Consider the following 15780-nt stretch of genomic DNA (forward strand, 5'->3'; position numbering starts at 1 on the left):
CAACTGTGATGGAAAGTCGGCCATGGTGATTTTCCGAAACAACTTGAGGTCGGGCGCATTCCACCAGGACCTCATCAGGTACACCCCCAGGACCTATACTGACCTGATGGACAAGGCAGCAAGGTACGCTGACGCCGTGGCTGCCGAGAAGAGGAAGAAGGAGCAGGAGGAATGAAGAGGTCGAAAAGACAAGGCACCCCAGGAGGAACGCAAGGCGCTGCGGCCACACCGATGTGAGTACGCTGAGGGGCCTAGGTTGAACCCCACACGCTATCTCACCCCACTGACACAGCCTGTGGGTACCATCTTGGCGCACGCGGAGGACCAAGAAATCGTGGTATTCCCACTGGAGGAGTGCATGAAGATATCGGCGAGGGGAGACCCCAGCAAGTATTGCAGGTTCCACCGGCAGAAGGGGCACGATACAGATGAATGCATCCTCCTAAAGAGACAAATCGAGGAGCTCATCCAAATGGGTTACCTCGGCCAATTCATTAAGAAGCCCCGCCAGCCGCAGGGACAGGCACAGGGCCAGAAGCAGGGCAATGTGTGGAGGAAAGGGGGTGGCCAGGCGCCATCCACCTCGGCTCCCCGTAAGAGGGACCACCATGACCACAGCTCCGAGAAGGAGGAGAAGACAACGGAGGACTCCCAGCCCCCGAAGAAACGGGCCATCTACGTCATCTTTGCGGGGGGCCCGAGGGAGGGGACTCGCCAGCCGAGCGGAAGAAGTGGGCGAGGAGCTTGTACGTGGGGGAGGTCACACGTACCCCCCACGAGAAGAAACCAAAGAGGGAGCCCATCACGTTCACCAACGCCGACCTGCCAGATGGGCCCCTCCCCCACCGAGACGCCCTGGTGGTCAAGCTGGACATCAACAACGTGGTGGTGCACCGGGTGCTCGTAGACACAGGTAGCTCGGTGATTGTCATGTACTACGACACGTTCACCCAGTTGGGACTCTCAAGAGGGCAGCTGGAGCAGGTACGGAGCCCCCTGTCCGGGTTCACGGGGGACTCAATTGAGACGGAGGGGTCGATCAATTTGGAGGTGGAGATAGGCACCCCACCTCACACCAGGAAGTAGGAGGTCGAGTTCGTAGTCGTGAAAATCAGCTGCGCCCACAACATCATACTCAGTCGACCCGCCCTAGAAGACCTCAGGTGCGTAATTTCCATGGAGCACCTGTGCCTCAAGTTCCCGACACCAGCCGGGGTCGGGGTCGCCCGAGGGGACCAAAAGGTAAGCCGCAGCTGCTACTTGAAGGCGTGCCGCCAAATTGGTCAAAAGGAGCTCCAGGTCCATACCATCGTCGAGAAGGCATTTCAGGAGGAAGTAGGTCGACCTCGAGCCGAGCCCGTGGTCGAGACAGAGGAGGTCATCCTCGACCTCAGCCGACCCGACCGGGTCGTGAAGGTAGGGGTCGGCCTCCCGGCCGAACTTCGGGCATGGATAATTAACGTCATCAGGAGCTACAAGGAGGTCTTTGCATGGGGCCCCGAGGATATGCCGAGCCTCAGCCGGGACGTAATCACACACAAGTTGGCCGTCGACCCCGCGGTCAGGCCAGTCCAGCAGCGCAAAAGGTACCTCTCTGCTGAGAGGAGGGAGTTCGTCAAAAAGGAGGTCGACACACTGCTGGAGATTGGTCATGTTAGGGAGGTCATATACCCCACCTGGCTGGCCAACGTAATCCTCGCCCCAAAGCCGCCCACCTGGAGGATGTGCGTGGACTACACCGACCTCAACAAGGCCTGCCCTATGGACCCCTTTCCTCTCCCCAACATCGACCAGCTGGTGGACGAGACTGTAGGTTGTGCCCTTATGAGCTTCCTAGATGCGTTCAGGGGGTACCACCAGATTTTCATGGAGGAGGCCGACGAGGAGAAGACAGCTTTCGCCACACCAGAAGGGGTCTATTGCTACAAGGTCATGGCTTTCGGGCTAAAAAATTCAGGAGCCACCTACACCCGAATGGTAGCCAAGGTGTTCAAGCAGGTCCTCGGCCGCAACCTACAGGCCTACGTCGACGACATGATTATTAAGAGCACCGACGCCGACCTCCACACGGACGACCTTACCGAGGTATTTTCAATTATGCAACGCTTCAATTTACGGTTGAACCCCAAAACGTGTACCTTCGGGGTGCACGGGAGGAAATTTTTGGGGTACATGGTCTCGAATAGGGGCATTGAGCCCAACCCCGACAAGGTCAAAGCCATCTTGGACATGAAACCTCCGAGGTCCCTCCGGGAGGTCCAGCGCCTCAACGGGCGGTTGGCAGCCCTGGGCCGTTTCCTTTCGAGGTCGGCCGAGAAGTCCTTGCCGTTCTTTGGAGTCCTCAAAAAGACTAAGGGCTTCGAGTGGTCCGAAGAGTGCCAGAAAGCGTTCGAAGACCTCAAGACGTACCTGATGTCGCTCCCCCCCTGGCCAAACCCGTTAAGGGGGAGGTCCTATATTTGTACCTGGGCATCTCGCAGGCCGCGGTCAGCTCCGTGCTGGTCCGTGACGACGAGGGGGTCCAGCGGCCCGTATATTACACGAGCCGAGCTCTATGGGGAACGGAGATCAGGTACACACCCGTGGAAAAGGCCATTTTCGCGGTAGATGTGATGGCAAAGAAGCTGAACCACTACTTCCAGGCCCACCCCGTACAGGTCCTCACCAACCAGCCGCTAGATGCAATACTGAGGGCCTCGGGGTCGGCCAGCAGGTTGGTCAGGTGGGCCATGCGGCTGAGCCAGTTCAACATCCAGTTCAAGCCCCGACCCGCCATCAAGGGGCAGGCGCTTGCTGACTTTATAGTCGAGTGCACTGCCCGGGAGGCAACGGAGCGGGTCCAGGATGAAGACGAGGAGTGGTGGTCCCTCTCAACGGACGGGTCTTCCAGCACCAAAAGCTGTCGGGGTCGAGTCGTCCTCATAACACCGGAGGGGTTTCGGGCCTACTACGCCCTCTGCTTCGCGTTCAAATTATATAACAACGAAGCCGAATATGAGGCACTCCTGGGGGGGACTCCGCCTCGCACTAAATATGAGGGTGGAGAAGCTCAAAATCCGATGTGACTCTAGACTCGTGGTGGGACAGGTCACAGGTGAATTTGAAACAAGTGATGAAAGAATGAGAAGGTACCGGGACGTGGTGCTCCAACTGTTGGGGCAGTTGATCAATTACAAGGTCCTACAGGTGCCTTGAGACCAGAACACAGACGCTAACATGTTATCCAAGCTCGCCCAGGGGGCCCCAGAACATATTTCAAAAATAGCCCGAATCGAAGATTTCAAGAGGTCGAGCCTGGACGCCTACCCGGTTCTACCTGTGCAAATCCGACCTCCCTGCTGGTTGGACCACCTCAAGGAATACAAGAAGACAGGTACACTACCTCCCGACGAGGTCGACGCCAAGTTGGTAAAACGGCGAGCCCCCACGTACATGGTCATGGGTAGGGCTGAGCACTTCCGTCTTCGGTTCGGTTTTTTCAGGTTTCGGTTTCGGTTTTTCGGTTTTAGAAAAGTTGAACCATTCGGTTTAACATTATAGTTCGGTTTGGCTTCGGTTCGGTTTCAATCGGTTTGGTATCGATTCGGATTTAATTTGGTTCGGGCTTCGGTTCGGTTTAAGACTTTACGAGAATTACAATATCAAATTTCAACATTTCATAATTTTCCAAACATACTACCAAACAATACCTATTCACATAATCCACATCTAAAATATAAACGTTATATAACAAAATAATAATTCAAAGTTTAAACACACTACTAAATAGTAAATACTAACATCACATACTAATAGCAATCTAATTACCAAAACATCACATACTTAGAAATTAGAATCCAAAGTTCAAAGTTCAAACATTACAAACATGAATCACGTAGTTCAAACTTCAAATCCAATGTTTAAAGAGTACAAACATGAAACATCAAATAAAAATATTTAGTTGGAATATTTTTATTGATAAGATGAATAATCATCTATCTGTATAGTTGATATTAAAAGAACAAGTGTCAATTACTATATAGTTAATTTTTGGACACATGTCATTGCTAGTGCACTCGAAATATATTCCAGTACTAGAAAATAATTATAATGCAATGGAAATCAAAATTAGAATGACGGTAAAGCACATTAAATTTATAGAAAAACATGAAACTAAGGATAAACCGAACCGAAGTGCCCACCCCTAGTCATGGGGGACATACTTTACAAGAGGTCATATAACGACGCCTTGCTGCGCTGCCTATACCCGGACGAAGCCAGGTCAGTCATGGAGGAAATCCACGAAGGGACCTGTTCAGCCCACCAGGGGGCCTTCGCCATGTCCCGGAGGGCCATCTTACAGGGGTACTTCTGGCCCAAAATGGCCAAGGAGTGAGCCGACTACGCCCGGAGTTGCAAGACCTGCCAGCACTTCCAAGTCGCCCCCGGCCGTCAGCCACGAGCTACACCCCCCATCAGCTCCGTCATCCCCTTCTCCAGGTGGGGAGTGGACCTAGTGGGAGCTCTGCCCATGGGGTCGGGAAAAAGGAAGTACCTCATAGTTGCAGTGGAATACTTTACCAAGTGGGTAGAGGCGAAACCACTGGCAACCATAACAAGCGCCCGCTGCAAGCACTTCGTGTACAAAAACATTTTGTGCCGTTTTGGGGTCCCGATGCAACTCATCACCGACAACGGACGCCAATTCGAGGGGTTTTGTGCAGAATGGCACATTACTCACAGCCGGGTGGCCATGTGCTACCCTCAAGCAAATGGGCAGGTGGAAAATGCCAACCGCACCATAGTGGGCGGCGTGAAAAAGAAACTGGAATCCGCGGGGGGAGTGTGGGTGGAGGAGCTCGACGCTATTCTTTGGGCCTATCGCACCACCCCCCGGAGGGCTACTGGGGAGACACCTTTTTCCTTAGCCTACGGTTTCGAAGCCCGAGCTCCAGCGGAGGTAGTCATACCTTCTCGGCGAGAGGAGGACTACGACCCCGACACAAACGAGGAGCACCATAGAATTGACCTCCACCTAATTGATGACAGGCGCGAAGTAGCTGCGATCAGAGCTGAAAACTACCAAAGGCAGACCAAAGCATACCATGACAAGCGGGTCCGACCCCGCTATTTTCAAGTGGATGACTATGTGCTCAGGAGGAGGGAGGCGAGCCAGCCCCAAGCCGGAGGAAAGTTTACCGCTAATTGGGAGGGCCCGTACATTGTAGCAGCCGTGGTCCGCCCGGGCAGCTACAAGCTCAAAACTCCCAAAGGAAAGATGATAGCCAGGGTCTGGAACTCAGAGCATCTGCTGAAATTCTACCAGTAGACCTACCACGTGAGAGGTGGGTCTTGGCGTTGCTATTCTAGGAGGAGGGCCATTCCCCTCCCTCAATAATGTCTTAGTGAGCGGCAGTAGTCGGAATAAAATCGCATGTTACGAAATACATTGTGCGTAGGACCTTTTGTTACAAAGTTGGTTCTCATGCATTTTCTCTCTCTTAAAAAAAAAAAGAAAAAAGAAAAAATCATGAAACAGGAGGGAACGAGTGCTCACTCATGTCTCCCCCCCCCCCCCCCCCCGCGAACCCTAAGGGGGCACGAGGTCTGACCTCGCGTACCAACCCCGACGGAGGACGCACCCTAAGGGGACACGAGGGCCGACCTCGCGTACCAACCCCGACGGAAGAGCCTGGTGGCACAGTCCTGTCGGACTGTGCCTGAGCAGCTAACGCGTACCCTAAGGGGGCACGATGTCTAACCTCGCGTACAAACCCCGACAGAGGAGCCTGGTGGCTTGGTGCGATAGGACTGGGCCCGAGCGGTTTGGCGCACCCTAAGGGGGCACGAGGTCCGACCTCGCGTACAAACCCTGACGGAAGAGCCCGGTGGCGTAGTCCGGAAGGACTTAGCCCGAGCGGCTAACGTACCCTAAGGGGGCACGAGGTCCGACCTCGCGTACCAAACCCGACGGGAGAGCCCGATGACATAGCCTCGTAGGACTATGTCGAAGAGGCTAACACATGGCCAAAAAAAAACAATTAGGCCTAACGCACCACGGCACAGCACCGGGGTGCACCGTGGTCGCACCTCGGCACGTTGCCGAGGTGCACCATCGCACCACCTCGGCAGCGTGCCGAGGTCCACCCGTGCCACACCTCGGCATGCGGCCGAGGCCCAGCTCGGCACGCTGCTGAGGTCTACCTCGGCACGCTGCCGAAGCCCACCTCGGCAAGCTGCCGAGGCCCACCTCGGCGAGCTGCCGAAGTCCACCTCGGCCGGTGCCGGGGTGGCCAAAAAAAAAACACAAGTATTCCAAAGAAATGCAATAGCAGGTTAAAGGTGGCACCCATCACCGAAGCAAAGGAGCAGTAGTCATACCATTCAAGTATGGCACATGGCAATAACGGGGAAATAAGTTCGTACTAGCTAAAGCAGTCGAAATAACGAGTCTAGCATAACAAAAGAAACAAGTGTTGGCCTCGTGGGCTAAAAAACACCAAAACAAGGAATCAAAACAAATCTAAATGCTCGCATCTGGGCCACCGCGGGCAGCATCACTGGCCTGGCACTCCGCAGCGTACTCCTCCAAGTGGAGACCCTTCAAGTCATGAGGAACGGCACCGGCCGGAGGAGCGTTGGCAGCAACGTACCGGTCAAGGGCGGCCAAGTCGATGGGCTCCTCTAGCGTACGATTCCCGCCAGACAATGCGGGAGAATCAAGGGCGGTCAAGTCGGGACTAGGCTCCTCGGGGTTGGGCTCCACCTCCAGTAGACCCCTGCTCACAGGGTCGAAAGTGTTGTCCTGCTCGTGGAGGACGCGGTAGATCTGCTCCTGCATGACATACCGCCCCGCCTCATACGATGCGTAGCTCTCGGTGGTCACTCGGCGACGACCCTCATCGGAAGCCAACCACTCCTCCACCAGCTCAGCCATGTGATCACGAGCATAAGACATGGCCCTAGCCCTGAAGTCCTCGTACTCCAGGAAGGTGGGCACAGCTCGGGAGAGCTCCCCACGCAGCCGCTCCAGCTCGCCATGCAGCCTCTCCAGCTCCCCACGCAGCCCCTCCAGCTCGAACTGGTGGGACCGCCTAGCCACCTCCATAGCATGGATAAGCGCACCCACCCGTGCCTGCGTGGCCTCATAAGCATTGGCAAGTAGCATCCAACGCTGAACAGCCTGCAAACAGATAGAGTAAGGAAAACATTCCCGAACCTAACATACAGAAGCATGACTAGAGATTTCTTACCTCATAGGCATAAGTGACAGCCTCCTCCACCCGAAAGAACTCCACACCAGGAGCAGTAGCGGTGATCATGGGCTAAAGCGCAGCACGAGCGTGGGCGCGGTCTACGGAACTACGGGCGGGACTCACGCGCGGCGGGGCCGGAGGGAGAGGGCAGCGAGGAACACCGAGAGGGGCAGGTGGGGTCACCTTGGGACCAGTACGCAGCCCAGATGTGGAAGCCCGGGCGGTGCGGCTCGTACCTCCCCCTGCAGTCCTACGTCTCTTGGACGCCCGAATCTCCTCCAGAATCTCCACCCGGCTGGGCGACACAGTATTGCTCTACCTGTCAACAGTCGCACAAGTAAGGTTATACAAGGTGCATTTAAAATTAAATCAAATATGTACAAAGGAAGAAGATAAGCAGAGATTGACGAATATGGACCTCCCGGAACGGCAATGAACAGTGCCAGCTCGCTCTCGGACAAAGACGCCGGCGAATCCGCATGAGAGGGCGTTGCAGTAGCCGAATTGCGGGGGGTCGGCCTCGGGCGTAGGGGCACGAAGAATCTCAAAGGCGAGCTCCCCCGAGCTCTCCAAGTCCTCCTCGTCCCCGGACGACGTATCCACCAAGATAGGGTCGGGGCCGGGGTCGGAGGCATCGTCGCGGCTGGATCGGGGTCGAAGGCATCATCACGGCGGACCGGAGGCGGGGGCGGCAGCGAGGTACCCGAGGTGAAGCCCAGACGCACTATGTTCTCCTCGGTCATAGATACGAGGACCCGGGTGGAGGAAGGCATGCACGTCCCTCATCAGACCCTCATTCTCCCGGGGGGTCACGTGCTTGCAGAAGCGGGTGTTCCACGAGAACACAAAAGGCAGCTCGGGACCCACGGAGACATAAACAAACATGGGTTTCCATTGATGATTTGAAGATTGGATGTCCTGAATGATTTTCATGTGAGGGCGAGCCGAGAAAGCCACCCAACCCTTACTCGCTCGTCCCGAAGAAACGGTGACATGGAAGAGAAAATTGAACAAATCAAGGTAGGGCTCGACCCTGATCTCCTGACACCTCAAGAGGAAGGCCAGGATCACGTAGTGGGAGTTCGGGACCAACTGACCCGGACCATTCTCGTAGAAGTTGAGTAAGTCCACCGTGAAAGGATGGACAGGAAAACGGAACCCGTTTAGAAGAGATAAGACATGAAGACCAAAGTGGTGGCGACTCGGGGGCTCCGTAACATTATCACCGGGTGAGGGTTCCACCACCTCAACACCCGGCCCCGCAGCTCTCACGGCCCTGTCCAACTGACCGCGTGAGAGGTCAACAAGGGTGGTGCGTGGAATGTCCTGCCCCAGGGAAGTATATTCTACCGGCTCGGGGTTGGCAGCGGGCTCGGGGACGGCGATCCGGAGGGGTTGGCCAGGCCCGGGGAGCCCGTGGAGGTCGGTAGCCTCGTTGCGAGGGGAAGGAAACTCATTAACGGAGTCGGGGTCACTCATACCGACCTCACTATGGCTAATGGAATCTAGCACGTTGAGATCAAAACTTAGGAATATGCAAGGAAGGTGGACCAAAAAAAGGGAGGTACGTGCACCCGAAGATTGTGGACATTCAAAGTAGGAGGACCAAAGGAGAGGAGGTGCGTGCACCCCAAGGGAGGTCGACCGGACCCGGGGGGGAGGGGTGGCCGGATCTCCCACCGGTGGCCGCGGGCGGACCGCGGCAGCAGCTTGGTGGACCTGTGGCGGTCCTCGGCGGCGGGCGGTGGCAGCCTGGCCGAAGCACGGCTGCACCGAGAAGAAAAAAAAGAAAGGGGGGGGGGATGAACGAAACGATTGAAAGGAAAGAGGAAAGAGGAGAAACTAACCGACCACGGAGCAAAAATTTGACTCGGGAACACCGGGAGAGCACTTGTGACTTGAGGAGAGCTTGAGAGAATTTTTTTGGTGATGGAGATGGGGGATGGCCGAAAATATGAAGGGGAATAGAGGTTTAAATAGATCGTTGGGGGAGAGTGAGGGAGGAGAGAGAGGGGAGAAGGTTTGACCAATTTTTGAAATTCAAAAAGGGGATTGGGAAGAGAGAGAATTGATGGGGATGGGAGAGGAAAAGTTGTTTGGATTTATTAGGGAAGATTTTCAAGGCTTTTATAGGGAAGTGTTGCACCTTTGTAGGGATTCTAGCTTATCTGAAGAGATTTTTCGCGGAGCAAGAATTCTATCCGCGATATAATTCTTGGAGGAGGTCGGCTAAAATTCGGAACTCGGAATTTTCCACCTAGGGGGCTCGGGTCGGCGTACGGATACTCACATTCGTTAACTTCTACTCGCAACGAAGAGAGTGAGGGACTCATGATGGATATATTATACCCACGATCCGACCCGGGGTAGCAACACGGACCCAGAGCACCACGGTGGAGCCCAGGAGCAACACGGACCCGGAGCGCCATGGAGATGACCAAGACCAACACGGACCCGAAGCACCATGGAGGTGCCCCGACCCGAGCCGACCTACGTGGAGCTCGGGTCGGGGAGCTCGGTCCTACCCGACCCGACCCGGTCCACCCGGGCCCGGTCAAAGTTGAGATCTAACCACCCCCCGATTTAGGGGGGAGGCGGTTGGGGGGTTTGGCTTGTATAAAAAACCCCCCTCCTTGTCCTAACAAAGGGCAATTCATTCTACGTTATACGATTATTACACACTTTGTCTTATCGAATCTCTGTAATAGCTAAATCCTACGGCAATTAATATAATATACGGTCCCCAGCGACCTTCACGACATCGTTCTATATTTCGTTTATTATTTATTATATTACGTTCTTATCCGGATTTATTGATTCGGGTCCACCCCTAGTTAATTAAATCCACCACACAGTGAAAGAAGTTTTGAAGCATATTTTATAGTATAGAGCAACACTACAACATGAGCATTATATTAGCGGTTTGGCCACCAAAAAAAAAAATATTAGTATTATAATAGTTATGGTCCCCTCATCAATATATTAGGGGGTGTTTGGTTCAAGTTATATAAAATAATTAAGGTTATATTTATTCTGGAATATAATTCTCATGTTTAGTTCATGTTATGTAATTTTCCCAAGGAATGTCACATAACCTCCACATTAAGTTTTTAGCTATTGAAAGTGAACGTGAGATACCCTCCAATTTCTTAAGTAATCTCACATTCTCTTGTCTTATTACTAATTTTGTGCTTTTGGCATTTTAATTAATTTGTCTTATTACCGTTGTTTTATTTACATACCTTAGTTTTAAACTAAACACAGGAATTTAACATTCCCTAAGGTAATCTAACATTCCCTAAGGTAATCTAACATTCCGTGAACCAAACGCCCCCTTAGGGTAACTTTTATACTCAAACCGTCCAAAATCCAAACCTGCAAACCTGAAAAGCAGTACCCGGACAGTAGATTTTCTTCAATTTTCAACCTGCAAGTCTATAGGTGATTTTTCATTTCTTTTTTATTCTTTAAATCTTTGAATTTTTGTTATGAATTATTCTTTATTGGAGATGGATTCATCCGTCCTCACAACAACAAAAAGTTTAGATATTGTAATGAAATGGTAGCTAAATGCCTAAATCCTCTCTTTCGTTTCCTTAGTTGACGACGGCAACCGCAGTGAACTTGGCTCCCCGCACCAACAAATCTTGGTTCCGCCCCTGACTATAATACATTTTTCCTTACATATCATAACAATAGTAAAAACAAACACCAGCAACTATGTGACAACCCAAAATATTTTTCCCCAAATTCTTACTTAATAAATTTCAAAATAAAATTATTTTTACTCCTACGATAATTTTTCCAAAAGGTGTGTGAATAAAATATTTCAAATTCCTTATTTCAAATGATTCAACACCATATATATATATATATATATATATATATATATATATATATATATATATTTATATATATATATATATATATATATGTGTGTGTGTGTGTGTGTGTGTGTGTGTGTGTGTGTGTGTGTATATATATATATACACACACACACACACACACACATATATATATATATATATATATATATATATATATAAATATATATATATATATATATATATATATATATATATATATATATATATATATACACACACACACATATATATATATATATACACACACACACACACATATATATATATATATATATATATATATATATATATATATATATATATATATATATATATATACACACACACACACATATATATATACACACATATATATATACACATATATATATGTATATATATATATATATGTGTGTGTGTGTGTATATATATATATATATATATATATATATATATATATATATATATATATATATATATATATATATACACACACACACACATATATATATATATATACATATATATATATATATACATATATATATATATATATATATATATATATATATATATATATATGGTTTTAAAAACCCTATTTAAGGGATATATTTATTTATCAAAATCTTGACCCAAAAGTCTATCTGAGAGGAACCTGTGAAACTGATAGTCAAGTTTTTGACCCAAACTTGATTTCAAAATGAACCCAACAATATTTCATTAGTCCAATTCCTCTAATCTTAAATCCCTAACCCATATCTTCTACCCTAACATTTCATATTTACAATTTTACCCCTCAAACCCTAGCTACACTTATATATTTTTTCCTTGTAGAATACATTGTTCATTTCCTTCACTTCAACAGCAACATTTTCGTGTATCTTTCTCCCTCTCTTATATTTCTTCCTCTTCATGAAGCTTCTTCTTCTTCCCAAGCCCTAGGGTTCAAGATTTGGTAAACCTCCTTCCATCTTCTGCTTCCTCCTCTTTTATTCTCCTGATAAGTGTGTATGTTCATATATGTGTGTATGTTGTTGTTTGTGTGGTCATGGAGTCTTAGGTGGGGAAAGAGAAAACTAAGCTTGAGAATAGAAGGAAGGATTCTTGAGGTAGAGGATAACAAGCTCAAGGTATAAACCATGAATTTCCAAAACCTAGTATTTTTTTGTCTTGTTATGATATTAAAGATGTTACTTGTGTTTATGGTGTGTTGATGCTTAGAAATGGGGATAAATGTGCGCTTATATGTTTGTTATGTATTGATGTTGGTATCTTGATGTTATATGATGTTTTGTGAAGTTTTGGAGGTGTATTTTTTATTTGGAAGTGGAGTTTTCGCCATAGAAATGGCGTGTTCAGAGCTCAGAGGACATTGCCTCGTTGAGCGCTTGGCCTACCGGAGCCAACTAACGGATCCAAGTGGGATCTGTTGGCAAGCCCTGCCAGAGGGCAGAACTGAGTGGCGGACCCTTTCGAGTTCTGCCACTCAGCGTCATGGCCAGGCGGAGCTTCGTGATGGAGTTCCCCAAGCTCCGTCACCTAGCCTCGCTCAGCCATTGTGTGGGCAGGGCCCTTTGAGGCTCAACCCAGTGTTGGTTGTCCCAGTCTGTGACTCGTGGGCCCGTGAGATTCAGGATCGTGACGACATGCTTGCATGAAATGTGCCTATTTGATTTGTGAGTAAAACCCATTTTTCAACCAAAGCATGAGATATGATTTTACTAAGTGTTACTTGAGTACTTTTGATTATGAAGGTTGAGTAAATATTGGTTTGTGATAGGAATATTTTTGTAAGTTTTGATGAAGCCAAATGTACTTTAGATCCCCTTTGTTTTTAGGTCTTTGAGTACAAGCATCATAAATCAGAATAACGAATCAAAAGGAATCTACCATATGAAGAACAAAATTAATTTTGGAAATTAATTTTGGTCCTACGAGTATTCATCCGAGAAAGAAGCATAAAGAAATGATGTTGCAAAGAATGACCAGATGAGCCTAACGGCGAAATTGTAGAAATCCTTACTCAAAATGATCACACCCGAGATTAATTCCCCCCCCCCCCAAGGACTTATTTTTACAAGTCAAGTTTTCGGACAAGCACAATGTACTTAAAAAGAGCACAATGCTGCCAAGGAGCACAATGCTACTGAAGGAGCACAATGCTACTGAAGGAGCACAATGCTACCAAGGAGCACAATGCTATCAAAAGAGCACAATGTATTAAAAAAAGCACGATGTGCTAAGGAGCACGATGTATGCTGACAAGCACAATGTGTGCTAAGGAGCACGATGTGTGCTGACAAGCACAATGTGTGCTAAGGAGCACAATGTTCAAAAGGAGCACGATGTGTCCAAAAGAGCACAATGTGACCAATTCAGAAAAGCACAATGTTCAAGTCAAAGGAGCACGATGTTCAAAGTCAAAGGAGCACAATGTGGCAAAGAAGCAAGATGATCAGAAATTGAATCAATTCGAAGGAATTTATTCCAAGTCTACCCACATGCCACAAGAATCCAAAATTGCCTGAAAGACATTTGATCAGAACGGAAAAATATTTATGAAGACATGAATATAAAAACTTATCCTAGAAATAAATTCTATCAGATGAATTTATTTCAAAGATACGTTGGATATTCAATATGACAACAAAATAATATTTTGAACAAATCAATTGGAGATAAGATATCATTTTGTCAGACAAGTTGACAATCAAATCAAAATTGAAGACCTACTATTGTCAACAATATCAGGCTATGAAGATTCAAATTTCAAATATCAAATTATCCCACTCCAACGGATATATTTGATTGCCTATAAAAAGCCATGAAGACTTGAAGACAAACAGTGTGTGGAGCAGAGGTGTACAAGATAGACACAAGATAGAAGAGCAATACACACGAAAATTCAAAAAGTGCAAGTGTTCAAATATTCTTAGAGACTTAGTCTGAATAGTCTCAAAAATCTAGTTGGAGAGACATACAATTACCCTTGTATTTGTAATTGTAAAAAGAGTATAGCTGTGTGCAAAATACTCTAGTGAGTGTAGCTGTGTGCAAAACACTCGTAGTTGCTGAGTGTAGCTGTGTGCAAAACACTCGTAGTTGCTAAGTGTAGCTGTGTGCGAGACACTTAGTTGGCGTTGAGTATAGCTGTGTGCGAAATACTTGGAGTTGAGTGTAGCTGTGTGCGAGACACTCGGAGTTGGGTGTAGCTGTGTGCAAGACATCCGGAAGAAGTGCTTGTGTAGCGCTTATTCACTAATGTAACTGTGTGTGGAAAATAGTGAATTTCTCCTAGACGTGAAAGGAGAAAAGTGGACTAGGAAGATTACGCCACTTCCGAACCACTATAAATTGCCTCTCTCATTTACATACCGCACTTACATAATTTGCTCTATCTATCTATCTTATCCGACTAACCCGTTTACTATTCACAATCAATCTTAATCGTTCGGGTTTAGTATGTCTTCACGTATGCATGTGACTCAAACTTCTCGAGCTTAAATATTGAATTATTCTAAGCAAGTTTGACGTGTTGCATGTAACATTCATTACACGGTCGACGTAATACGATATTTATTTACAATCTTGAATATTTTTATTATATATTGAGTGAACCATCTCCTTTATATATTCAAGATCCCTCTGTTACTTTATTCTAACTTACATTCGTATTTAATTCATTAATTGGGCCTAACTCTTTACATACTACCTATTCCGCTGTGCAGTTTAAACTTACTCTATTTACTTGCTACCTAGAGTTGAAGTTACCAAAGAGTTATTTAAATTGTGAAAAAGTTTAGAAAGTCTATTCACCCCCCCCCCCCCTCTAGACTTTCTACCACCCTATCGTGACCAACAATTGGTATCAGAGCGGTTGTCTATTTGAGTCAACTTTGACTGCTAGACAGATCTCGAAAAATCAAGATGATGAAAAGAGATATGGCTCTTGCCCAAAATTTATTATTTTCCTTAGAGAAATTTGATGATTGGAAAATTCGCATGCAGGTACATTTATCCGCATTACATGATGAAATGTGGGAAGTGGTTACAAGTGGTCCTATTGAGATTTTGCAAGTCAACACCTCATCCGTACAAACAAGTGACACTCCACAATACATTCCAAAACCGAAAGCGGAATGGTCTCGTGAAGATAGAACAAGAAATAACTTGGACAATATTGCCAAGGATATTTTGTTTAAATCTATCGATGACACGATATTTCTAAAAGTTCGAAAGTGTCAATCTGCGAAGAAAGTTTGGGAAACGCTCATTCAAATTGGTGAAGGAGACGAGCAAGAAAAGGATAATAAGCTCACTATAGCATTAAAGAAATTCGAGGATTTCAAAATGCTAAACGGCGAGAATATTACCGACATGGAAACAAGATTTGCCAAAATCTTAGGAGTGATTAATGATCTTGGAAAAGATATTAATCAAAAAGAAATTTCACTCAAAATTCTACGTGGTCTACCATCTACATGGGACATGAAAGTCACGGCCATGAGAGATCATAGGGATCTAAAAACCCTATCGACCGATAAGCTCTTTAGTGATCTAAAAGCTTATGAATTTGAGATGAAATCAAGATTAGAAGAAGATCATGAAGAAAAGAACAACGCACTCATAACCGAACAACCATCAACCTCAAGGTCAGTACAAAATGTTGAAATATTGCC

The 15780-nt window shown here is 47.5% G+C and overlaps 1 protein-coding gene across 1 annotated transcript; it reads left to right on the top strand.

Annotated features, from left to right (window-relative positions):
- The first annotated feature begins 358 nt into the window (after positions 1 to 358).
- Positions 359 to 1086, top strand: LOC109157619. Its single transcript, XM_019305471.1, has 2 exons — positions 359 to 746; positions 830 to 1086. Exons 1-2 carry the CDS (start codon positions 359 to 361, stop codon positions 1084 to 1086), a joined length of 645 nt encoding a protein of 214 aa, XP_019161016.1.
- Positions 1087 to 15780: the final 14694 nt, after the last annotated feature.

This window comes from Ipomoea nil, unplaced genomic scaffold (assembly GCF_001879475.1).
Source record: "Ipomoea nil cultivar Tokyo-kokei standard unplaced genomic scaffold, Asagao_1.1 scaffold2791, whole genome shotgun sequence".
Taxonomy (NCBI): domain Eukaryota; kingdom Viridiplantae; phylum Streptophyta; class Magnoliopsida; order Solanales; family Convolvulaceae; genus Ipomoea; species Ipomoea nil.

Excerpts from the sequence above, each read along its gene's own strand:
- LOC109157619 (XM_019305471.1), top strand. The coding sequence starts at position 359 with ATGAAGATATCGGCGAGGGGAGACCCCAGCAAGTATTGCAGGTTCCAC. Across the intron at positions 747-829 it reads AAGAAGTGGGCGAGGAGCTT|ATGGGCCCCTCCCCCACCGA; the intron begins GTACGTGGGGGA and ends CCGACCTGCCAG.